Below are 27,552 nucleotides of genomic sequence, written 5' to 3'. Positions count from 1 at the left end.
GCACTCAGATCGAGGCTCCACTACTCCTTTAATCTATCATCTCATAATAACTTATTTTAAACATCCCTTAGTGTGTTCCTAGCATACCTATTCCTCCTTATCCTCATCATTATAACTGGCTCTATCGAGCTTTCTTCCTGTCCTTTGCATCTTATCCACTTCCCTTTCCTATTTTTGGTATTCTTGATATCTTTTCAACCTGCTGTACTTATTCTTTAATTTCAGTCCTATCTCATCCTTACACCTTTTCCTTCAAGAATGTCCATCCCATCATCAACTTTAACTTTCATTTTATTTCCTAGTCTTATCTTGATTATTAGTTCTATTACTTCAGGAATTCTAACCTTACGATTTTCTCCTACCAGCACATTCTTCACCTTTTGTAACACTTATAATTAACCATAGAAAATTTTTCTTGTATCCCCTTTTCCAACTTAACTATCAGAACATTATCATTCCCCACCAGCCTCAGTAGGAAATTGCTCATCCTGGATGGATAGGAGCCCTTGAAACTATGAGTTCCATCCGAACTAACACTGCTGTGGGAAATGTGTGCCATGCCTTAATTCTAAACAAAATACTTTATGTGTTCATTCTCCTTAATATAATCACATATACTGCCTATAGCTTTCCAAATTTCAGCCTCAACTTTTTCCATTAGAAACAATTTCATCTATTGAATCTCATCCATAAATAGTACTTCCTCTAGCTCATAGTTTAAAACAGTTGCAAGCCTTGGTAGCTAACTCCATTTGACTCCTGTCACTATTATGATCGTCCTTTCATACTTAACACTAGGTACGTACTTACTGTCATTCTCATATCAGGAAATTATGTATGAATTGGTGTCTACCAAACTCTCAATTAACTAGGTCTCCTTGACTCAGTCTCCATTCCTTATATAACCTTCTAGAACCAAAAGCACAAGCTAAACTTGAAAAGAAAGAAAAATACTCTTATATTCAACTACGCTCGATTGTCCATATAATAATGTTTAACCTATGTTTCTTGGTCTTTCTCTCCAAATTTCATCATCTCCTAGCACAATTGTGCTCTACCTATAAGGTATCATCTGCATGAACCCTTTACCGTACCATTGTCCTTCCTGACATAATATTTTATAATTTATTAACTTTACTTATACTCGACCTATGATTCATATCTATTATCATTTATATTGTGCCCTTAACTTTTGTTGATTCCTGAAAGATTTCTCTTACTAATAGATTCTTCCAACACTAATTCCACCCTTAGCTATGGTCATTAATTTGGTGCTTGAACTTTCTATTGATTTATAACCACCCAGACTTGTCACTTTTCATTCTACCCCTACTGTTGTTCTGTCGTTACTGCTTCACTACAAAGTGATTCTGTTAATCACACTAAAGATGTTTGCCTGACATTCATAACTAACCTCTAACTACCTTTTCACTATCTCAAAAGTCTAACCTAAAGCCTATGTGTCATTGCCTATCATTCTTTTCCTCTCATAATACCTATTTGATCCCTTATATTGACTTTTATTCAGCTTACTACTTACTAACTCTTTTGTCCCTGCCTAATTAGATAATCCGCAATACCACTGCACACCTTCTAGCTTTTGCTCATTATTATTGTATTCCTCGCCTAATCTTCTTGATACTGTTAACAAGTTAAAAGAATCTTGCCCCATTACTATCCACTTCATTTTAGAAATAGAGAATAAATAAAGTATGATCCAATCATGTAACTCCAAGCTCTATATTTTAGCCCCTGTCACAATCTCAACTTCATCATGCTATGAGTATCACATTCCTAGATTCCATACCTCCATCACTATTCTCACTAATATGGTCCCATTTCGGGTTCTCCATCCTTGTCATTTACCTTGCCAAGAATAACATTTAGCCTACCCTATATCTTAACTTTGTTCCTTTTATTATGCGCCCTTCAGGTTGTCCTTTCATTTATTTCCTTTGTCTTACCCAAAATAGAACTTGATTATTCTATCCCTGGTTCCATTTTTCTTCCTAACATGACAGCTGTACTTGCTAACTATATCTTTTAGAGTCTCTATCGCGTTATCATATGTCTGTGCTACTCAGATTTGGTCCTTTGACCACTGTAGCTAGTACTTCCATTGGCATTTAGATTATATTACTTCTGCAATCAATTGTCCAAACCTTCATTCTGCACTTCCTTTATCCATTGGCCTTCTATGATTTATCTTCGCTAATTTATTACTCTTAACACTATTATAATTAGATTATACTATTGTTTTGAACAATATGAAGTTAGAAAGTAACTCAGGAAATTGCAGTCATACCTTTATCGTATGATTTCTATTCTTATCCTTTAGCTTACATAATACCCTTACTACCTCGAAAACTGATTCTGCTGTAATTTTATTTATTTGTTATTATTATTATTTTCCATGTTTACTCAATTAGTCAAAACTTAAGATTCCGGGCACCTAAACCCATCATCCAATTCAAAGGATTTACATCCATCGTGATCTGATTATATATGATTCCTATAATAGAACTTGCATCCTCCGCAGGATACCTGAGCCAACTTCTCTCTACCACACTCTACAGTCCCATCTGGGGCACTATTTTGTTGGTCACCATTATTAGTAATAACTTTCGATCCCTTCTGAAAAGATAGGACTATACCCTAACTTGCTGTAACAAAGATACTACATTTACCACCTTGCCCAAAACCATGTCAAATTAATGTCTCTTTTATCATATCATAGCTCTGTAAATCATCAATTCATAGTTCCGACCTTCTCTAGGTAGTAGGGTTATACTTTACAGCTTATTGATACACACAAGGTATACTATTCTCACTAAACTCTAAGCAAAACGTCAGTCGTATTACAAAAATGATCCAAAATTCCATACTGAAGACTAGATGTTCTCACTCTATAGGTGTCACCTTTACTTTACAACTAATCCAAAACCTCTGGTCTGATGGCAACTCTTGATGTAACTCTAGCTCATGTTAGGGTAACTGAGTCACTGACTCTAGTTATCACCCCACTGTGACCTTTTAATATTCTAACTCTAGATCCCTAACTAGGAGTTCCCAACTCCTCTGCAGATATAGAACTCTGTTCTGGCATAACTGTACCAAAACAGAAGCCATCCATAAACACCCTCATTATGGAGCACCACGGGGATGCACGTAGCTCTACACAATAATCTCATGTCAGTACTGTAATCTGCAGCTTACAGAGCAGACATCGAGAACATTGTATAGTTACTACGATACGTCCTGACAGACTAGGTCTCCCAATTTCTTATCTCTCTTGAATCTTATATTATCAAAAACTTATTCTGACTGGGTCATCTACTGATGATTGCCAGCAGTGGTATCCTCATCCTTATCTAGGCCAACTGTACTTTCAAGACTCACTTTTATGTACTCATGCCTTGCACGAAATGGCACACCATTTAAACCCATACTGACAAAAATATAGTATTTATTGGAGTACATATCCTCAAGATAGACCTCAACATGTCTGCTAACTCTATTTCACCTTTCTATGTACTCCACAAAAATCAAGACACTAACTGAGGCACTTTTATAGTTCCCGAGGTATAACGCAGAATCTAGAAACAAGGAATTACAGAAAAAGACGAAACAGAATCCTATACTGCGCATGTAACATCCTAACAAGACTCCTTTTACACTCCCAATTATATTATTTCACATGAATCTAGAGCCTAAGCTCTGATACCAACTTTGTCACGACCCAACCTATGGGCCGGACCGGCACTAGGACCTGGGCCAGCTTAAAGCCCCCGAAGCCCATAGTAAGCCTAACTATTCCTCAAATCCATAACCAGGCCGATAATTTAGGCCCAATATGCATATAAAATAATTTAAATCAAACTGTTATTTTTTCATTTCAAACCAACTTAGCCCAGAAATTTTCAGAAATTAAAATTAGGGGAGCCCAGCTCAACCCTGTTACCTCATTTACAAACTGTTTAAATACCATACAAATCTTCATTTATTAATCTCAAAAATTTAAATTAACAGAATTTCTAACAAGGTCCACACTATTACTAATACATACGGAGTTCTAGACTTTAAATTTAGAAAAGATAGTAAAATAATTAAATAATCGACGTTAAACCTGCGAGGAAGAAAACAGGTTGCTCTGTAAAATAACTCCCCTTGTGGCCTGAAAAAATATTGAACAGGAGTGAGCGTTCAACTCAGAGAGTAAAATATCAATTTTAACCATAATCTCTATAACTATCTAAAGCTAATGCACCCTGTAGAGTGAAATGCAACATCGGCAACATTTTCACATCATAACAGCAAAAAGGTAATTTGGAGCACTCACACACCCAGTAATATCAATCATAATATATGGGAGCTGATCCCCTATACAGCTCTCTTAAATCCAACCTGGTGCCAGCGAAGAACTCAAGCCGGACTTTCGCTTAATAAACCAAATCGGGGTCCCAGCGAAGAACTCAAGCTGTGACTACCCCGAAGGACCGGGTCCCAGCGAAGATCTCAAGCCGTGTCTACTCGTCCCATCCATAGTCCACACCACATCACACGCACGCCAACGCACGCACACTGCTCCAAATTACCACAACAACATTCATGGCACTTTAACAGTTATGAATGCAACATAAATCGTGCCTAGAGTTTAACTACATAAATATATGCATATAAGTGATGCATGGGCATGCTTGAACATATAATAATAGTGAAATTACAATTAAAATTAATATTTTACTCACTGTACACCGATGACTATTGTGGCTGCTGGATGCAGAAAAATAGCTGACCTCGATCACCTAATAATTAAATTATAAATTATTAGTACTAAGTTAGAATAAAACTCTAAAGAGGCAATAGACAGCCTAATTTATGCCGAAAATTTGTCAGAATTTCTCCTATACCTAGGACCTACCCAACCTGCAAAAAAGCTCAAATAACACTTCTAAATTCTCAATTTCCACAATCACATCTCATCAGTATCACATGGCCCCTCCTGGGCCCTCCAATTAAGACAATACTCAAAATCTTAGAAATTACGTTTTAGTCCCTATAATTGACATTTTTTTAAAAAATTCACTCAAACAAGCTCTAAAAATTCTAAAATTTTGTCCCGCAGTCCTTAATAATATTATAAGGCTATTGAAAAATGAATTGTAATTTTCTAATCACCCACGAATATTTTATTCAATAATTTTACTCGATTCCATAAGTTTCCAACATCTAATATATTCTTAATTCAACCCAATTCAATATTCACATATTTAAACCTCCATCCTCAAGCTTCAACTAATTATATAAAATTTAATTATCTTAATTTCAAATAATCTTATATGCCCATATGCTAAAAATCTAACTAAACTCCATCTATATTTTTCAAAAATATTCTACAATCACTAAAAAATTCAACAAACACCATAGATTATCTCCAAATAATTTTACTTTCATCATATATTTTTCTTAGAATTTTTCTTCAATTTTTCCTGTTTAAGAAACACTGTATTTATGCTCCACAGACAGAGAAATAATAGAAACTGTTTTACTCGAAGTTTATCTGTGTCTCAAAAATTTCAAAAATTTACGAGGAAGCCTCTGGAAGTTGAATCATCTCCATAGCCCACCGAAGCCACCGCCGGAGCCACCGCGCACGGTTGCCGGCCGCCGGTCGCCGATCGCCGGCGACATTTGCCGGATTTGATCATACCACCATGTTCCTCTCCTCTTCCTCAGTCCATAGGTGGTCTAGGATCGTCGATCCAACGGTCGGATCGTCGTAGATCTGACGAAAAAGCTTGAAAAACCTGAAACTTCTCTTCAGTATATCTCACTCATTCGACCTCAATTTGTTGCAAAATTGGTATCAAAAGAAAGCTCTCGGAACAAGCTTTCCAACGCCACCTGAATCGCCTCGATCGGACGTCGGATGAAGCCGGAATCGCGCCGGAAAGCCGCTGCCCACTGTGTGCGCGTTTTCTCTCTCTTCTCCCTCTCTTGTCGCCGTTTTTGGGGCTCTGGCCGTCGCCGGCCAGGTGGGGGCTGCTCGGGAGGTCGCCGGCCGGTCACCGGAGAAGGAAGAAGAAGAAGAGAGGGAGGGGAGGTGAGGAGAGAAGAGAGAATGGGGAGTGGGGGTTTTCCTCCTCCCGTTTTTTAAATTAAATTTTTTTTTAATTAAAAACCCACTGTCACACGGCCCAAAATCCCATCATCATCATTTTTTTTTTTTGTTGTTACAATATAACTCATTGAATATTTTAATTATTTTATTGATAAAATTTATAAAATCAATTAAGTTTGTTGAAAAAGAATAATTACATAATTAATATAAGCTAAAACTGAAAAGATATTATAATAATACAAAAGTTATAATAAATTATAATTAACAACATATAAATTATACAGGAAATGAGCGGGAGAATTGACATATTTTATTATGTGATTAAAGATAAGTAATCAGTAAAGATGATAAGTAGCAGTTTTTTGAGTTATTTTATAGTTTGTATTAAGTTTTTCTGATAATGTCTTTATTGTGTGGAAAATTTTTATCTATTTATTTATATTTAAAAATTAATTTATATTATCAACTATATAATTAGAATTCAGAAAATTATATTTTGTAATAAAATTTATTATGTTTTATGATAAAATTCATTATTATTTTAATAATGTATCCCTTGGCATATTGGCTATGTATAGGAGAAGCCGCTAATCACGCCTCTTGTTTTCTTTTTATTCTTAAATTCAAGAGTTGTAATGTAATAAACTCTATCCTTATCACTCAAATTATTTTTTATTGAAAAAAAACGAGCTAGTATTCTAACTACTCTTGGGGTGGCTATGGGCTCGAAATGATCTGATTTCAATTTTTTATAATTAACTATTTGAGATTAAATCATGATTTAATTCAATTTAAATTAATTTAACAATTGACATTTTTTTAATTTTTTTAAAATGTTGATTTAAATCAACTTAATTCTGATTCAATGAAAAAAAAAAAAAAACAATTTACTTTTGATTTGCACCTATAAAACATTGATCCGATTCTAATTCTAATTCAGACTATAGCGATAAAATTCTAAATCCAAAGTGAACCATGGCTGGTTTACCAAAAACTTGTAATAGAGATCTATCAGCAACAATTAAGTTTAAATTAGTTATGGTCCTTTTTCATTCATTATTTAATTCTAATTGAAATTAGTTCTCTCTTCAATAATTTATCATTAGTTTATTTCATTTTATATGCGAGCAATTAATTCTCTACATAAAATATAATAAAATTATTCTAATCAATACTTCCAATTTTATTCACAATATATTATATGTATTTTTTAAAAAATATAATTATTTTTAATTTTGTCTATTATTCTAATTTTTTAGGTTATGTTTAGTAGAGTATAATGTAATACAATATAATTAATTATATAATGTAATCAAAATTATAATATAATGTGATGTAATTATCATTATATTCATTTATTTTATTACAGAATAAAAATATAAATAGTATAATGTGATGATAATTTTTATTTTAATATTTAAATTATTTATAATATTAATAATTAGCTGTTACTATAATTGAAAGTCAAATGATAATAGTAGCTAAGTTGCGATGACAACGGTGTTAGATAATAGTAGTTGTGGTAAAATAAAATAGTAGCAGTGGTAAGATAAAGTGGTAATGGTAGTAGTCATGTGGTAACATATTACATTATTCAAAATTGTAATGTAATGTGATGTAATTATTATTATATTTATTTATTTTATTACAGAATAAAAATATAAATAATATAATATGATGATAATTTTTATTTTAATATTTAATTTATTTATAAGATTAATAATAAGTAATAATAATTGTTATAATTGGTAGTTAAGTGATAGTAACGGCGACAACAATGTTAGATAATAGGAGTAATAGTAAGATAAAGTAATAATAATGATAAGATAAAGTGGTAACGGTGGTGGCCAGATAGTGACAGAGGTGATGATAAATAAGTAGTGATAATGATAGTAAAATGATAGAGAATGATGATAGTAATTATAGTGATTATAATAATAATGATAACAGTGTTAATAGAATAAAAATAGTAATGATAGTAATAATAATAATAATTAATATTAATAATAAATTAAAAAATTCAAATAAAAATAATAATTATATTCTTTTAAATATAATTAATTACTGTCACATAATTATTATTTTATTATCTTAAATTTTTTTTACTAAATAATATAATTTAATAAACAATATAATAGCAACGACATTACAATTTTAATTATGTACAGGTACTTGGGGTTTCCATCTCCATCGTAGTCACTGTTGGGAAAAAGGAGCGATTGAAAAGAGCCGAGTACTGGTTAAATTTTGGGAAAAAAACAAGACTTCTGTGCTCATTCATCGCTGAACACCTCACACTCTCTCTTTCCTTTCTTTTCTGCTACTCTGCTTCTGCTTCTTCTTCTTCTTTACATTCGCTGCCCAATCAAAGTGTTTTTCTTGGATTTGGATGGAAATAGTCGCTGTGTTCTGCGTTTGAATTCCATATCGTACGAAAAAATCATGTTGCTCAGAAATTTGGTGGTGGCAATGCTATTTGTCACCGTAATTGCTCCGATTCTTCTCTACACTGATAGATTCGCTGCCTTCAGGGCTTCCTCTTGTAACTTCTCTATTCCTTCACTTTTTCGTTTTTTAAATTTCTATCTGCTTTTCTCTTTCTTAACCTTTTCTTCTTACGTTACCTTCTATCCCTGCAGCTAAAGCTAAATTTCTCGAAGATGTTGGGTCTTTTGTAAGTGCTTTTCTCTTTTGCATTTCCCCTTTTTTGTATTTAATCCTCTAATCTCTCACTTTTATGACTTTTTTCCTTTCTTCTCAGACTCAAACTCTTCCTGGTGATACCAGGCATCATCTCCATGTCTTACCCCATGTAATCTTCTTCCTCCCTCTTCTTTTGCTCTTCGCTGCTGCTAAATTGCAGATCTCAGCCACATTTTGTTTTGTTTTGTCTTTTTCGCTTTAGGAATCGTCTGCCGTGCTTAAAGAACCCATTGGAATTGTTTTTACGGATAACTCTACCAATTCACCTGCAGAAACCTTCTCCAGCGCTACAATTCCAGATTCATCAGCTCAAGGTACGAATTTCACAACTTTTTTTTTGGGGTGGAGGGCTTTTTTCTAGAAGAAATTTGGCCAATTTTTGGTGATTTATAAAATAAGATTTGCGTTTATTAGATACAAGAGAGCATAAATCTGCTAGAGTATTATCTGCCACCAACGAAGGACATCAATCTCGAACTGATAATGCCATCAGACAGGTTACTGACACTACTAATCAAAAGGAAATCGGGAAAGATGCCGGGTTTGCTAAGGAAAAGGATCCCAAACAAAGGGCATCCGATGGAGTATCTGACACTGCCTCTCAAAATGTGGTACATTGTCAATCTATCTGTAATTTTGATACATTATCAATCTATCTGTAATTTTCTTCTCATTTCGTTTGCTTTCAATATCGGATCAAGAATGTGCCGTGTTTGCACAAAAGTCGTTGACAGCTCCTTTTTTGTTTGAAATGTTTATGTTACTGCTTGCAGACTAATGGGTTTTGTGACGTCTAATCGATGTTGATATCTGTTTGGGGTAGTCGTTATTTTATTTTCTATTGTAGTCTGCTCTACCAACCAATTACATCCGCTGTTGGAAATAGTCATAGTCATCTAAAAAGAGTTCCTGTCAATTATCAGATGTAACTCTCTAACTTGAACAGATACTTTTAGAATATTCCTCAATTGGGTCACAGTTCATTGTAATAGAAGCTGCTGGAATATTACCATTAGAAAGAACAAATTCTTTAACTTCCTTGGCTTAAATTGTCATGTTGAAATTTGAAGTAAATACTGAATGCCGACTTGCTCAATCCATATTGATTATCAAGTGAAGTGTTGGCTGATTCGGATTATATGAAGAATTTTACTTTTTAATAATATTATACATTTCCAATAATATCTTGTTAAATTTTCTCAAGGTCAGAATGACAAGCATGTAAATCGTTGTTCAGATGAAAAAAGTTTTATATCTAATAGTGGTCTTACTATTATTATTATTATTATTATTTTTGGTTAGCTTGAGCAGCAATCTGCTCTAACTTCTGGAAAGATCAATGAGAAGGAGCTTGTCAAGTCTAAAACTGATAAACAGACAACTCAAACACCTATTCCAGATGCTCTAGTGCGGCAACTAAGAGATCAACTTATCAGGGCAAGGGTTTACCTATCTCTTCCAGTCACCAAGAACAACCCCCATTTAACAAGGGAACTTCGGTTACGGATAAAGGAAGTTCAACGTGTACTTGGGGATGCAACTAAAGATTCTGATCTTCCAAAGAAGTAAGTTTCTATTTAAACATGTCAACCTTGCTAACTGAGAAAACTTATGTTTGTTTTTCTCCCCTTTTTCTCTGAATTCTATATATATATATATTGTATTTTCTGTTTGATTAGCGATGGTGCAATTTCATAAATTTCAACTTGTAGTTTAACTTTCAATTTTGCATTGCTTTGAAGTGTGAATGTTTTATTCATTAATGCAGTGTCAATGAGAAGTTGAAGGCAATGGACCAAACATTGGCAAAAGGCAAGCAGATGCGGGATGACTGTGCTACTGTTGTTAAGAAGCTTCGGGCTATGCTTCACTCAACTGAAGAGCAGCTTCGAGTGCATAAGAAGCAGACCATGTTCTTGACACAGTTAACAGCAAAAACGCTTCCTAAAGGTCTACATTGTCTTCCATTACGCTTGACTACAGAGTACTATAGCTTGAATTCTTCTGGGCAACAATTTCCTAATCGAGAGAAATTAGAAGACCCTCAGTTGTATCATTATGCATTATTCTCAGATAATGTTCTGGCTGCAGCAGTTGTTGTGAACTCCACTGTTACCCATGCTAAGGTAGACAAATTTCCTTTTTGAAGGCTTATTTCTGTTCCTTTTTGTTGCCAAAGTCCTTGCTTTTAGTTGGCAGTTTACATCCTCAAATTTATTTCATTTGCTTTAATTATTTGCAGGACCCTTCGAAACATGTTTTTCATATCGTTACTGATAGACTCAACTATGCAGCAATGAGAATGTGGTTTCTAGTGAATCAGCCAGGCAAAGCTACTATTCAGGTTCAGAATATTGAAGAATTTACGTGGTTAAATTTGAGTTATAGTCCTGTTCTCAAGCAGCTGGGTTCTCCTTCAATGATAGATTATTACTTTAGGGCACATCGTTCTAACTCTGATAACAATTTAAAGTACCGAAACCCAAAGTACTTATCTATCCTGAACCATCTACGCTTTTACCTGCCTGAGGTCTTCCCAAAGCTCAACAAAGTGCTGTTCTTAGATGATGATATAGTGGTACAGAAGGACCTTACTGGCCTTTGGTCCCTTGATTTGAAGGGTAATGTTAATGGTGCTGTAGAGACTTGTGGAGAAAGCTTTCATCGTTTTGATCGATATCTAAACTTCTCAAATCCTCTTATCTCAAAGAATTTTGATCCTCATGCTTGTGGATGGGCATATGGAATGAATATCTTTGATTTGGAGGAATGGAAGAGGCAAAATATCACTGCGGTGTATCATAGATGGCAGAAGCTGGTAAGTGACATACTTGAAGATGTCCTTTTGAGTAGAGAGTGATCCAAATACTAGTGAAGTCCTGAATTGATGGTCATTTACAAGTACAACTAGATGAGAGTTTAGTTCAGATTGGGATTCATAGCATGGACTCATTTGCACTATTCACCTTTATATTTGTTCATGTAAACTTGTAACTACACCATCAATGTTGTGTTAGTGAATTTTTCTCTAATTGCTTTATCTTATTTTCAGTTCTGAAGCAAAATTTGTTTGTGCACAGAATCATGACAGGTCGTTGTGGAAGTTGGGGACTCTACCACCTGGCCTTATTACTTTCTGGAAAAGGACTTATTCTCTTGACCAATCATGGCATGTACTGGGCCTTGGCTATAACCCCAATGTCAACCAAAGAGAGATTGAACGAGCAGCTGTTATACACTACAATGGTAATATGAAACCATGGCTTGAGATAGGCATATCCAAGTACCGCAACTACTGGGTGAAGTATGTGGATTATGATCATGTGTACTTGCGAGAATGCAACATTAATCCCTAGAAGAGTCCTCTTGGTATCAATTCACTAGAGTTCTGCTGCACATCATGTGGCCAAACATTTTTACAGGTCTGCATCATTCTGTGTAGGTTCTTTTGCTATCTACATAGAAGCTTCTGAGCTCAATCCTTTTTGAATACAAATTTTTTTCCCTATCCTTATGGTAGTTAATTTTGGAACTCTTGGTTACATATCTGCAATTTGGCAGTTGTTTTTGTAAATGATTGTGAGTGTTTTTCTTTTTTGGATGTAATATTAGTTGATCAACATCTTTTCTATTCATATCTTCTTATCCTAGCTTCAGTTTGCAGACTTCATCATTCGGCATCCCCTTGCTCAAGTAGTGGTGAATCCTTTATAATTTGGTGGCTTCCTTTATATGTTCTTGAATAAAAATTCTGAATACAGTGAATTGCTAGACTAGCATATTTGTATTATATTTGGATTCCATTTTTATATCTTATACATTAGAAGCTACTAGATAATCTAATAATATTTGATATGCTGTGTTATTAAGTATAATCTAATAATATTTGATATGCTGTGTTATTAAGTAGTGTGCATTTTGTTTTGTTTTGTTTTGTTTTATCTCACCTTATTAAGTTAGGTGGTGTAGTTCTGGGACTTGCTTTCAGTTATTATTTATGAAATGAAAGAATCCATATCTTTTTAATGTTATGGTGCAAAGTTGCATTATGTGATTTGTCATCAGAAAGAAGGCATAGGAACAATGCGTAAACATATAGAGGCCCTTCTGATATTCAGAAATACTACTAGAGGAGCATCTTTGTTCTTTCCCTACCGACAGTTTTTGGTTTTCTATGGGCCACCAGATCTACCCCCATCAGAAATCAGAATTGCTTTATGCACACTTGACATTCACGAGGACAGGCATTAGAAAGACTTAAGAAGTTGGTTGTAGTGGACAGATGGACTTGCATACTGTGTGTGTATAAATGTGGTTATGGAGAAAAGGATTAGTCCCTCAATGATTACAGTTGGCCAGGGGGACAAAGCAGCTGCTGTTAGGTTAGGTTAGGTTAACGTTAATGTTGTCTCTCTTACGTCGATATTATTATTATTTTTTGGTCCCATCCAAATATTCACGGTTCGACTGGGGTTGGATTTGGATTTGTAAGTACCCCATCTTTGACTGCCGCTTTGTTGGTTCTTGTGGGTTGCTTCTTCTTAAAGTGAAAGGTTGCTTAATTTCTTGCCCACCAGTCGAATGAAGAAATTAACTAATTGTGGCTTTATTGCTGCGAACAGCGTATGTATTTGAAAGGCTTTACGGGCAATGATTTTCCCCCCTTCACAAGTGGATTTTTCGCGTTGTTTGATGATTTTCAGTTGGCCGTATAAGTTTTAAGATGTGTAGAAGCAGAGTGATATTAGGATGGAGCTCTCAAAAGGTCGGAAAGCTTCTCCATGCGACCGAAAAGATGGAGCTTGTAAATGTTGAGCTAATCCAATCAAATCGTCTGAACTGCAAAATCACTACACTGCTCAATTTGACTAGAGAGCTGGACAATGCTTTATCTTGTGGAACAAAGTATACCTCGATGCCCAATTTCCTAAGATTAGTCGATTTGCCAAGAAAATTAAGAACCCAATTATTACCATAAATTGATGCAGTTGATAATGTTATAAGATTTGTTGCAGAAACATTAGCTTGAGGACGCCCTTTTATTGCAGTCTTGCGCAAATGGAGGTTCAATAAACTTTGCATCTTCCATCTCATCTGGAATTCTGCTAATCTTTGATAGGCATTATGTGTAGAGTATGTAGGTTAATCAAGTTGTTCATGGATAATAAGAACCTGCAGTACAATATGTTAGAGAATAAAGTTATTTATACTACACCATTTTAGTGTTTTGTATTCTTCAGTATTAATTAATGAGAAGATTCTGTTTTTCTCTCAAATCAGTTTGAACATGGTATGAGAGTTAGGATAGACGGTTATTTGTTTTTCTCTCTTCTTCCTGTTCTTCTTTTGGATCTAGGATTTCTTCTCTAGATCTGTGATTACACTGAAGTTTTTCCGAAGATTTGCTGAGATTGAACTTGTTTCTTCTTCATTTTTGGTTTGCTTTGTTGTTGTTGATTGGGTTTTTCAAAGATTAGCTTCTTCTTTGCTAAGATACGATGGTGAATACCTCAATTATTGAGGATTCTACATCTACTACGTAGAATCGAGAGAATCGGGGAGCTAATGATTCAATTACTGTGCATTTTAATAATCCTTTGCATGGTCTTCCTTTTGAACACCTGGTTTTAAGCTTTTTTCGCATGTATTAGAAGGACCTGAGAATTTTAGTTCTTGGAAACAATTTATGATTGTTGCTTTGGAGGCTAAGAACAACATAGGAATTTTAGATGGTTCTGTTAAACCTGTTGATGCATCTGATCCATTATGTTCTCTGTGGAGGAGATGCAATTGTCAAGTCATGGTTGATTAGTGCAGTGTCCAAAGAAATAGCAGATACAATCATCCATTTGCCATATGCTTCTGATATTTGGAAAGAGCTTTCTCAAAGGTATTTTTTGGTAATAATGCTACAAAAATTTTTCAGCTGAAGTAAGAAATTCATATGCTTATTCAGGGCAATGATTCTATTGCAGTATATTACTCTAAACTTCAGAAGATTTGGAATGAATTACATGAGTTGACTTTAGTTTCTACTGAATTTGATTAATGGATGGAATTTCTTATGGGACTCAATGAAACTTATAGTCAAGTGAGGAGTCAAATTCTTTTGATGGATCCTTTACCTACAGTAAATCAGCTGTACGGTAAATTGGTTCAAGAAGAATCACAGAGAAAAGTGTATTCTAGTACACAATCTGTCAATTCAGCACCTGCAACCTTTGCGGTCAGTCCATAGGTCACAAGAAGGATACATGTTTTAAATTGGTGGGATATACAGTTCGTTTCAAGTTTAATAATGCTAAAAGAGGTACTGCTCCAGTCAAAGCAAAAGCAACATAGATTACTGCCTCCGATACTTCTAGTGTTGATGCTGACAGTGCAAGTATTGGAACCACCCATGCACCATAGTTTACCCAAGCACAAATCCAACGACTGATGTCCTATTTGCAGTCTCTCAATGGTGGAGAGTCTTCAGGGTATTCTCAGGAGGTTCACATGGCAGGTATAGTTCACACCTTAACATTTTCCAATATCATCCATATTTGGATTATAGATAGTGGAGAGTCCAACCACATAACACATAATTTTGATACCCTCAAAGCACCCTATTTCCATACCTCAATCCACTGTTAAACTTCCTGATGGTACTCTTGCCCCCATTACGTATAAAGGAACTACTCAATTGACTTCGACTCTTACCCTTTATGATGATTTGTATAGTCCCAAATTTCAATTCAATTTGATTTCTGTTAGTCAACTAACTAAAAATCTTCATTATTTTGTTCAATTTTTTCCTGATTACTGTATGATACAGGACCTGAACAAGGAGAGAATTCTGGGGATTGGTAATCAGGAACATGGCATGTATAGTCTATGCACATCATTTTCTACCGTTCCTTTTGCTATTATCTCTGCTATCTCTTTGTTTTCCAATGTAAATAGCTCAAATAAATCCGTTGCTAAGCCTTGTGTAGACCATTTTCTCTTGTGGCGTGCTAGGCTAGGCCATCTTTCAAATCAAAAAACTCAAATTTTTGTTTCCCAATTTCATTGATAATTAAAGTGTGCGTGACATTTGTGCTTATGCCAGGCAAGCTTGAATTCCTTTTCTTAATAGTTCTACTTTTAGTTCTTATAAATTTGATTTGATTCATCTAGATATTTGGGGTCCATACAAAGCCTCTTGTAGGATTGGTGTCAAATTTTTCCTAACTATTGTAGATGATTTTTCAAGAGGAACATGGACTATTTTGATGAAATGCAAGTTTGAAGTCTTAATTCATGTAAAAAATTTCCTTGCCATGGTCCAAAATCAACATCAAACTACTGTTTAAAGAATGGACCCGAGTTTCTATGTAAAGACTTAGTTACTCATTTTCAAGCCTTAGATATTATTCGTGAAACTTCTTGTACTTACACACCACAACAAAATGGTGTGGTTGAAAGGAAACAGTCATATTCTTGAGATTGTTAGAGCCCTTAAATTTCAAGCTTCCTTACCCTTTTTTTTTTTAGGGGTGGGGTTTGCATCCTTGCAACCACATACATATTAAATAGATTGCCCACTCCTATTTTGCATAACAAAACTTCTTTTGAACAACTTTATGGTCATCCACGTAATTTGTCCCATATGAAGGTCATAGGTTACTTGTGCTATGCTACTGCTACACATTGTCATAAAGATTAGTTTGCTCCTAGAGCTAGCAAGTGTGTTTTCATGGGATATCCTCTTACATAAAAAGGGTATTTGTTATACGATTTAGCTAATCATCATACATTTGTTTCTAGAAAAGTGAAATTTCATGAAACCATTTTTCCATTTCAATCTGTTTCTGCATCATTTGAACCTATTCTTTCTTTTCCTGTCGTTGATTTTCTTGTTCTTTATGATCCTTTGTCTCATGTAAATTCCATTTGATTTTGTTATGCCTGCCAATAATTCTGCTGAATATTCTGTTTCTTCTGATTCTTTAGTTCATTCTTAGTCCAATGTATTAGAAAATAATTCCAGCATTCCAGAGCCATCTTTGCCTTTAAAAAGGTTAATGAGACTCTAAACCTCCAATTTGGCTCAATGACTATACTTGTAATGTGGTTGCTTCTCAATCTGCACCTAAGTTCAGGTTCCAATTCTCTTCTCAATTCTCATTCTCATATTCTCTTTCTTCATTTTATACTTCAACCAATGTTAAACCCTCATATCAAGTTTTTCTTAGTCATATTGATTATGAAACCATGTACTTATGCTGAAGCTATTTCTATTCCAAAATGGATTGAGGCAATGCAAGATGAACTTGCTTCCTTGGAAAGGAAAGGGACTCGGACCTTGATTACTCTTTCCCCTGGGAAGACAACTATAGGGTGTAGATGGGTCTACAAAATTAAGCATAGAAGTGATGGGACTGTTGAGAGGTATAAGGCTTGTTTAGTCGCCAAGGGTTAAACATAAAAAGAAGGAATAGATTTTCATGAGACATTTTCTCTAGTTGCTAAAATGTCCACCAGTCAGAACTTTGTTAGCTATTGCAGTTGTTAAGGGTTGGTCTTTAGTTCAAATGGATGTGAATAATGCTTTCTTGAATGGAGATTTATGTAAAAAAAATGCGTATGTCTTTACCTCCAGGCTCTTATTCGGAGAAGGGAGGGTGGAATTAGTGTGCCAGTTGCAAAAATGTTTATATGGTTTGAAACAAGCTAGTAGGCAATGGTTTCAGAAGCTATCCACAGCTATTTTAGCTAATGGTGTTGTGTAGTCCAAATGTAATTACTCTTTGTTCACAAAAAACACAAAATCAGGTCTTTTGTTATCTTGGTGTGTATGGATGACATCATTTTGGAATTGAAGCAATAATTTGTTGAAAGATCTAGGAGATTTGAAATATCTTTTACGCTTACAGATAGCCAGGTCCTTTGCTGGAATATGTATATCTCATAGGAAGTACACATTGGAGTTACTAGCAGACACAGGTTTAACAGCAGCTGGGCCAGCTCATACGCCTATGGAGCAAAATTTAAAACTTGATAATGAGCATGGTGTTACTTGAAGATATTGTAAAATTTCAGAGACTTGTGGGAAGGCTCATTTATCTCACAGTAACCAAGCTAGACATATCATTTGCAGTGCAAACCTTGAGCCAGTTCATGCATGCTCCTAGAAAACCTCATCTTGAACCCCATTCAAAGTACTAAAATATTTGAAAGGGACACCAAGACAAGGGGTATTCATGTCTGCAACAAGTGAGCTAAAGTCAGAAGCTTATTATGATTCAGATTGGGCTAGCTGTCTAATGACTTGAAGGTCCACAACTGGTTATTGTGTTTTCATTAGGAAATCTATGATTTCTTGGAAAACAAAGAGACAAGACACTATATCCAGATCTTCAGCAGAAGTAGAATATAGGTCTCTGGCAGATTCAACTTGTGAAATAATATGGCTGCAGAGATTAATTCAGGAACTTGGAGTTGAAGTTGTAGCACCAGCAAGCATTCATTGTGATAACAAGGCTGCAATACATATAGCTCATAATCCCCTTTTTCATGAGCATACAAAGCACATAGAACTTGATTACCACATTATGAGAGACAAAATTCAAGAAGGTATTATCAGAACAAAATTTATTCCTTTAAAAGAGCAAGTAGCAGATTTATTGACTAAGGCTCTCAGCAGGCAACAACACCAGCATTTAGTTAGCAAGATGGGGTTTTTGAATTTATTTAAACCCCATCTTGAGGGGGTGTGTTTATAAGGTTATTTATACTACACCATTTTATTGTAGTTAGTTTAGTGGCTTTGCATATAAAGACATTCTTTTCTGTTTTCTTCAGTATTAATCAATGAGAAGATTCTTTTAATGAGAATATTCTGTTAGACCTAGGGTTCTTAATCCATATTTTTGATGATAATAAATAATTAGTATGCTACTGATTTATCTTAAAAGTGTTTGTGTTAAGATTGTAGGTCCCAAGTTCAAAATTGAAAAATTGCTTCAAATTAAGATTGAAAGAAAGCAAGAAATTAAAGCACAGATCAAGCAGATACTACAATGTAAATTATTTTCATCTTGTGAATCTTAAATAGTTAGTTTTATTAGCTCAAGTATAGATTTCTCTAAATTTTCTTAGTGTCTCTATTTTTTACTCTTCTTAACCAGGAGGGGTAAAATGAAATTTTCAGTTTTTGTGAAATTTACATTTGTTTTTTAAAGTGTTTTCATTGAAAAGTTTATCAAATTAGCTTTCTAATTGTTTAAACGGATTGAAAATCTAAGTTTGAGTCAAAAAGTTATGAGTTTTTAAAATTTAAGTGCCTTTTGTCCAGAGCACTTCGGCAGCCGAAGCTGGGAACTTCAGCAGCCGAAGTTCAATTTTTAAATGTTGATTTTTGGCCCCCCAACCTTCGGCAGTTGAAGTAAAAGACTTTAATAGCCAAACCTGGATTTCTGCAACTCGATAAAATGGGGTTTTGGGTAATTGAACGGCTATATTTGCATTTAATGCAAATCCAACGGTCATTTTCTTGTGAAAACTATAAATAGAGACTGTTTATGATCGGAGGGAAGTTACAACAATCATTTCTTTGAGAATTTGTTGAGTTTTAAAAATTTAATCATTTTCTATATATAGAAATTGAGCTACCATAATTAATTCTTGAGAGCTTTGTGTTAAGCTGTAATTCTTTGGTTCAGAGAGTTTATTCAAAGTTGTTACGAGCATTTATTGTTACTTGAGTATGATAGAGTATTAAATTGCTTTTGAGTGTAAAGGATTGTAAAAGAGCAAGGGTTTGCCTTTATAGTATTTGTAAGGGGTCTATTCTCCACTCAAAGAAGAATTATAGTTGAGTTAACTCTCAAGGAGGGCCTTGAGGAGAGTACGTAAGCTTGGGATAACTGAACCTCTATAAAATTCCTTATGTTCTTTCAGTTCTTCCTTTTCTTGTGCATTTTCCTCAAAAATTTCCTCCTAGCCTTTAAATTTTCAATTAAAACCCAATTACACCTCCCCTTAGGTTGCCACAAGGGACAACAAATTCTTTTTTTTTTTTTTTTTTTTTCTCTCAAATCAGTTTGAACACAATATTCCTCAATCCCAAGTGTCGCAAAGTCCCTAGTTTCTTTTGGTAATACAGTTAGAATAGCGCCCTCATGATCAAACAGCCAAAGCAATTTGTTATAGTCACCAAATTGTTATTGTAGTCTTTCCCAAGCCCCAATCTCAACAATAGAAATTACACTCTTCCTAAGTCCTCTTACTCATCGAGTTATGAACCAGAGTTATGCACCTCCTATAGTTAACCCTCTTAAACAGGTAACATGTCTTGTATTCCTAACTTAGTTCCTTACCTTCTCGCCACCCTCTGCTTTACATCTGCTGTTAGTATATCAAGAATCTAGGCCTCTCAAAAGAGAATTCGAAATCTACATGGCTGTAAAATCACAAAAGCGAGATTGAAAAACAATAGCTTTATTTATTTATTTTGGTTGATAACAATAACTTTACTTTAAATGTGAAATCTGATGTATGCAGTATTGAAATTGATAAGATAGTTGATTGGGAAAGTTTAAAATGACAAAAAAAAAAAAAAAAAAAAAAATCCGATGCATAAAAGATCTAGATTCCATAAGTGTTAAGGGTAAAAAAAGCAATGCAATGTAGTTGTTTGTGGTCCTATTTCCGATGTTAAAAGTTCAAATTGGATATTTGCTATAATAGACCAGAAAATCAAGACGTATAAACTAGCCCTAAATTTTTCAAATGTCAAGGCTACAAAATATAGTTAATGCCTCAACAGCAAATAAGATCATTTGGTTCAAAAGTTTTTAGCTAAGCAAGCTGAAGTCATTATCAAGGATGAGAGAGTCGAGTAAATTGATGTAAAGTTCCATCCAATTAAAGAAGCTAAGAAAAATTATCTTGTGAAGTTGGTTCATTATAAAATAGATAATCAAAATCTAAGTTTGAAGATTTGAGATAAAGGTTTAAGAGTCTTCAATGAAAAATATCAATAAGTGCTACAGTATTGAGATTTTTCTAAAAACTTCAATATCATATTGTGTTTCTTATAATTCTGACTTTGATTAGGTAAATTATATCTCCCATCTTAATTTAAGGAGATTTGTTTAGAAAAAATAAATTACACTCCTAGTATTTATTGACTGCCCTTCGTAACATATTTAATCTAATTATTTGAGTGTGAGATTTGTATCTCTATATGAGAAGAAAAATCTTTCTTTTATGTTTAAAGAAAACTAAATTCAACCCCTTTATTACCCTCTAAGGCTCTAATCAAGGCTTGAGTTAGACAATTCTCTTGCTTTGTTTTTGGAGGATAGGTTTAATTTTCATTCATCATCCTTAAGTTTGAGGTTTGTATCAGCACCATTTTTGAACTTCAATTTGTATTACAAAAGTACTCAAACTACAATTGAACACAACCCAAAGTGAGGGATCGTTATCGGCACTAGGGATTGAGTCAACTTAAGACTTTTGAAACTCATAGCAAGCCTAAAACCTATGAACATATCTTTATCATCTGTACTATCAATACTCAAACACATAACAAACCATTACATCTTAGTCTTTTCATTCAAACATAAACATCCTTAACATAAAAGTAATTCATAAATTGAACCTTAACATAAATAAGCATTAAAGCGTAATGGTTTAATATATACACTTCCAAAAGAGTTAACATAAACATAAACATCGTCATTCATACTTAAAACATAAACATAAACATCATCATTCATACTTAAAATATTACATGTTCTAATTTTCTATTATTACCAGCACAGTACTGTCCATTCACATATTACATGTCCATCTATCCATACATCATACATGAAGTAAAGCTCTAAAGTTACCGTAATGCTCTCTCTCCATCAAACTCTTCTAATCCTACAAACCTACATTTGGGGGTTAGGGGAAAGGGATAAGCTTACGTAAACTCAGTGAGTAAACTAACCAATATTACTTATATCATTCATTTTATACATATGCAATGCATCATTCGAATGAGTTTTTCACATCATAAACATTCACATAGGATGGACTTGTCACTAATAACTCCCCGAATCCAAAGTGTCCGGCTCATATAGAGGCTCATCAGGTTTTTTACTTAAAACATGACGTGTATCATGCACCCAGGGTAACTCAGAGATCTCCCCTGACAGGGCATCGTAAAGATCTCCCCTTGGGATTTACTTATGGATCCATAACATACAAAGCATAGTCATAAACATGGGAAGAGTTAGTGTAACACCCCTATTGGTATAGCCTGGTATATTTCACTGTTCCGGTGACCGGTGTCAGTCCGGACAATTAATGGGATTAGGGTCACACTTAAGACAACTTGAGAAGCCATAAACACAAATAATTAGTAATGTTTAATTAGTTAACTATAATAAGAAAAACAGAACATAAGAGGTTAAACGAGCCGAGAGTCACAGCGATGAGTGACCTCCTCAGAACGCATCGCGAAGTCATTTTAAACTCAAATTTGAACCGTAAAAAGTGACGCCATGTCCTTAGGACCCTTATGAAAACAGTGGAAAAAGAAAATCACGAAAAGAAGCTAAGTCGGTCAAATAATTAGGTCGTGAGCCTAAGAAATATGAAATTATTTGCAAACCGGGATGAACCGGCGAGGGGCAATTTAGTCAATTGACCCCGAGAGCTGACTCCTGACCTAACTGTCAAATAAAATCAGAGAAAAGAAAATTTCGAAATCGGGAATTAAATTAAAGAACTAATAGAAAAAAATAAATAGAAAAAAAAAAGAAAAGAAGAAGATGAAAAAGTCAAAGGTGATGACATTATGAATGATGTCATAAAGAAATTAATTAAGTTACTTATTAATTTGGAATTTTTGGTCTTCTTTAAGCCAACATTAGATAAAAGAAAATAAAGAAAAAAAAAATTCATTTTAGTCTTCTCCCTTCCCAACTTGCCGCCCCACTTCCTTCCCTCAATCCCCCATGGAAGCTCTTTCTTTAAGCTTACACTAAGCTTAATTTCTCCTTACTCAACCTTAATAACCCTCATAAAAACTTCACTAGAGCTTGTTATTGCAACTTAGGAAGAAGAATTACAAGAAGAAATAAGAGTTAAAGTTAGGGTTTGGAGGATTTAAGAAAGGTTAGTATGTTAACTTTCAATTTTACTTCTTTAAGTGCATAATTAGTTGTGAAAGTGAGCTTAGAACTTGATTAAATGAAACAAATATGGGGGAAGGACAAACTGAATTTTCGGCCAGCTTGAAGGGAGTATGAATTGCATGAATTTAATGGGTTTGAATGAGTTTAGAAACCTTCCTTAGTTGAATGATTAGCATTAAAACCATTAAGTGTGATTAATTGCAACAAAGTAGTGAAATTAGGGTTTGGAGGCCTAGGGTTAGAGGCAAATTTTGGAGAAATGCATAAATGATATCTTTGACCAATTGTGGACTGAAAAATGGCCAATAATAACCAAAGGAAATGTGTGGGAATTTTTAGAATGGGAGTCAAATTCGTAGGTCAAATGGTCATGCTGCTGGCAGCATGACCAAACCTACTTTGAAGGACCAAAACGGGAATTTTACAAGCCCAATTGATATGCCACCAATTAGGGATGAAAATAGACATAAAAGGGCACAATTTTCATTAGGGAACCATGCCCAAAAACTGACCAAAACTTGGTGAACCAATTGACCAAAGTGAAATGAGAGCAGGCTGCCATTGTACCAAACTGACCAAATGAACAGTAACTGTTCATTTGGTCATAATTCGAGCTAGACAGGTTAAATTGACCTGAAATTTTACCAGCAATTAGATAAGATATAGATCTAAAACTTTCATAAAGAACACCAACCTAAATTACGCCATTAACCCATTCAAATTATTGAGCAAAGTTGAGTTACTGTACCTGCAAAACTGCAGGATTGCCATTTGAGCAGTAATGTTTGAATGGCTATAACTCTCTCTAGAAAACTCTGATTTAGGTGATTCTTAAACCGATGGAAACCTAAGACATAGTAGAACATTTCATATGAATAAAGTTAGACCAAATTATGAACTTAACTTGATCAAATTACTGAACAAAGTTGGATCAAAAACCTGCCAGAACCATAGTTGCAGTATGAGCGATTGCGTGAGCAAGAATCAGATTTTTGGCTATAACTTGAGCTTAAAAACTTCGATTGGGGTGATCCAAAAATGAGAATACACTTAAGACAATAAGGAACATTTTCTATGAAGTAAGTTTTGCCAAATTCCAACATTAGATTGACTAATGGAACAGTGCAACTTCGGAGCACCAAAACCGAAAATTGACAATTTTGCCAAAATGACCTAAGCTTTGAGAAAATGGCCAAAACCAACAAGTTTAGTGACCAAAATGTGGTATGTGGGTGAAGTTGGAATTCCCATACCTATTAAGCCTTAGAAAGTCAACTATTTGACTTGAATAGTGCAGTAAATAGTAACCCGAAACACAAAATTTAAAGAAAGTTGAATTTAGCACGTTAGAGCTAGGTAATTGTGAAGCTAAATTTATTTTGGATTTATGTTAAGTTATAGTACTGAAACATTGTAAAATTGTGTGTTTTAGTTGAAAAGAATATCGGGAAGGAACCCGAGGAACCGAGTCGAGGCTAAGGGACGACTCGTTTGAGGTTTGTGCACAATAAACCCTATTTAAGCATTTTACCCTTGAAAAATTAATTTAGCACGCATTATGAATTTATGAACTTTTGTGTTGCCACCTTGTGATCAAATTGTAACTTTGGAAATTGATTTGATTTTTGTATGCAATATTTGAATGAAATGTTTGAAATGGATTTTTGATTCACACTTAGCATGACAGTTACTTATTATTCCTCCTCCATTTATGGGGTTGAGATCGTTTATTTTCCTCCCTCTCTGGCTTGCCAGTTGAGGTTGTAGATCGAATGAGTACTTATTAGCTAGCTAGCCACCTCCCTCATTGATTTTTATTAATGGGGTTGAGATTGCTTTGTCGTGGTGTACAACGCGGTATTGATCGGAAATTTTGTGTCATGGCTTAAGTTGTGTATGACTTGGCAACACTGTGTTTATGAAATTGTTTGACTAAACTGTGTTTAATAGATTATTTGACAAAATGGTGTTATTATGAACTTAGCTATTTGTGAAATGTGATTGAGAAATATTTAAAGTATGTTTGGCAATGAATGATTTATTTATGGCATTTTAAATTTTTATTGTGCACCATTGAGTATTTTTATACTCAGCGATGGCTTATTTTGCTGTCGCAGATAAGAGCAAAAAGCAAGCAGAGTGAGTCACATCTTGAGTTGAAGATCACATCAAGCTTTTGTACGGGTATTATTTTATACCCTTGTAGATAATTTTGATGTAAATATAAAAATGTTGTATGTATCAATGTAGTTGAGCAGTTGTAAATAAATTGTAATAATATTTTTTGGATTTTTTTCTGTAAATTTAATATTTGTATTTATGAATTTCTCATTTTATGCTTGTGAATGGAGATATTAAATAATTTGAGATGAGAAATCTTGTTTTGTATTGTGAAATTATTTTGAAGTGTGTTGAACTGAGTTGATTGAGTTATTGAAGGTTGGGAGTTGTGAAATATTTTTGGAAGTGTTTTTTTTAGGTAATTGAAGAACTGTTTACTCCAGTTTTCAAACAGAACTCTGTCAAAATTTTTATAAAAATTGCGGCAAAATTTAAAATGGACAAAATTTTTACTAGTATTTAAGCTTGAATAAATGATTTTTAATTCTCACTAAAATGCTCACCACTTCCAAAATATAAGAAAATCGTTTTAAAATCCCTTGTAGGGTACTTAATGAGTTATCGGCAGGTGAATTTCGGTAGTTCATTAAGTATTCTACGGGATCATGTTATGTCTTACGGAGGGGTAAGGTGTGACAGTTAGTGGGCCATCCATCATCCGTTAATGCACTAACAACAATTATGCAATTATACAATATCTTCATATTCTAGATACATACATCCTAAATATATATGACATGATGCATGTGGATGATTACAAATTAAATTTAAATAGTTAAATTTTATTAAGGTTAGAGTTACTAGAGTTACTCACCTCTTGAAGCCCATCAACCACCTAACTCGAATGGTAGCTATACTCAGATTCTTAACCTTTCAAGTCCCTCAAGCCCAATCTTATGAAATCAGACCCTGGAAAGTAATACAAGGTTCTAAAACTCTATACACATCATAAACATTTTATTCTAAGCTCTTAGGATTGAAACCTTAGAAAAGAAGAGAGAAAAAGTCAGGTAGAACCCACTTTGGCTACCGAAGTCCTGAACTTTGGCTACTGAAGTCTTAGGCTTTGGATAGCCCTTTTGTCTAGTGCTGACTGCGACTACCGAAGTCTTGGACTTCGGCTGCTGAACCTAGAAATTTTCTAGATATTTCGAGAAACTGCATGCTTTGACCGCTAAACCTATGGTTTTTGGCAGCCAAACCTGGGAATTTCCAGAATTTCCAAGTTGAAATCAAAGCCCCAAAGTTTGAATTTACTCTTTTAAACTTCTAAATGAAAAAATCCACCTCCAGATCTTGAAAAACCCAAGGCAATCTCTTCAAAGAGCTCCTTGTATGCTTCAACAGTTGAGAAAGAGAGAAGAAGAGAAAACCTAAGTGTTTTTACAGAAAAACGAGCTTTGATCCCTTTTATACCCTTGATAGCCAAGGGACATTCGGCTGTTGGAAGCCTTAGTTCTGACTGCCAGAGTCCATTCTATCCAAATGGCCATTTGAACTATAAAAGGACTTTGGCTGTCGAAAGTCCATCATTCGGTTACCAAAATTTCTTCTGCCTAAAATAAACACTTAAAAACTTTTAGGGGATAAAATCTTTAAAATATTTTTCATTTTTAAATAGATTTTAAACATCTTAAACACACATAGATAAACATATTATCACATTTTACCACCACTCCCTTGTTAGTGAAGTTTTGATTGTCATCAGAATATTCCGTCAAGGATAGATATCCTAACATCAGAAAATGGTGAGTATTGCACAAAGTCTCTCTGGCTACTTTTCGATATGTACTCCGGCCAGTTGTTAACGTAGATATGCCTATGTGAAATAAAAACTATATATATAAAAAAAAGTTTCTCACTGTCATGTGACATTTTAACAATAAAAAAATATCTACCTCTACCCCCTTTCTTCTCTCCTTTCAGTTAAAAAGCTGGTGCCTTTCTCGCTCTCTCCCATGCCTCAATCCTCGATGGCCAGATAGATGGGTTCTTTTAACATAAGACGTAAGTTCATAGAACTGCACAGTTCCAGCGAGTGGGCTCTACTTGAACTCAAGCCTAGAGAAACTGAACTCGGCATCACTATATTGGCACTTTCATTAAGAAAACCAATGTCGTTTTGGAAGCTATTATAGGTGCTGTTGAGGTTGTGTAACACCCCTAATTTTTAAATTTATTATTTTGTGAGTAATATTAATATTTTATTTTATTTAAATTCTAGAAAATTATTTGAAATTTTTTAGATTTTATAAATCGAGTTCGATTTTTCGAAAATATAAAACTTTGATAATTTTTAAAAATTAATTTAAATACCACGTGACAAAACTAAAAATATATTTGGACTCTACGAATTTTTCTGAGTTTTCTAGAATTTTTTTCAAAATTTTTAGGCCTCGTTTTTTATCCTAAGGCAGAGTAAAAATACAAAAATTTTATTTCTTGAAT

General features: G+C 34.2%; 1 protein-coding gene and 1 long non-coding RNA gene across 3 annotated transcripts; one reads left to right on the top strand and one right to left on the bottom strand.

The window, feature by feature from the left end:
* Positions 1–4,044: 4,044 nt before the first annotated feature.
* LOC131178479 (uncharacterized) lies at positions 4,045–6,119 on the bottom strand. Its single transcript, XR_009147418.1, has 3 exons — positions 5,550–6,119; positions 4,749–4,805; positions 4,045–4,174 (listed from the first exon to the last, which is right to left on the bottom strand). It is a non-coding gene; the product is annotated as an uncharacterized LOC131178479 (long non-coding RNA).
* Positions 6,120–8,281: 2,162 nt separating this feature from the next.
* On the top strand, positions 8,282–12,679 carry LOC110654986 (probable galacturonosyltransferase 4). 2 transcript variants are annotated; one of them, XM_021811138.2, is made up of 9 exons: positions 8,282–8,663; positions 8,761–8,795; positions 8,883–8,933; positions 9,027–9,138; positions 9,239–9,435; positions 10,127–10,389; positions 10,593–10,950; positions 11,067–11,642; positions 11,905–12,679. In XM_021811138.2, the coding sequence occupies exons 1-9, from the start codon at positions 8,564–8,566 to the stop codon at positions 12,178–12,180; spliced, it is 1,968 nt and encodes a 655-aa protein (XP_021666830.2). In that variant the 5' UTR covers positions 8,282–8,563; the 3' UTR covers positions 12,181–12,679. The 2 variants fall into 2 exon arrangements, with proteins under 2 accessions (XP_021666830.2, XP_057999519.1); XM_058143536.1 differs by having other exon boundaries at positions 8,307–8,663; positions 9,322–9,435.
* The last annotated feature ends 14,873 nt before the right edge of the window (positions 12,680–27,552 follow it).

Source organism: Hevea brasiliensis, chromosome 3, assembly GCF_030052815.1.
Source record: "Hevea brasiliensis isolate MT/VB/25A 57/8 chromosome 3, ASM3005281v1, whole genome shotgun sequence".
Taxonomy (NCBI): domain Eukaryota; kingdom Viridiplantae; phylum Streptophyta; class Magnoliopsida; order Malpighiales; family Euphorbiaceae; genus Hevea; species Hevea brasiliensis.
The sequence above is the reverse complement of the archived record's forward strand: the minus strand, read 5'-3'. Positions and strand labels throughout refer to the sequence as shown.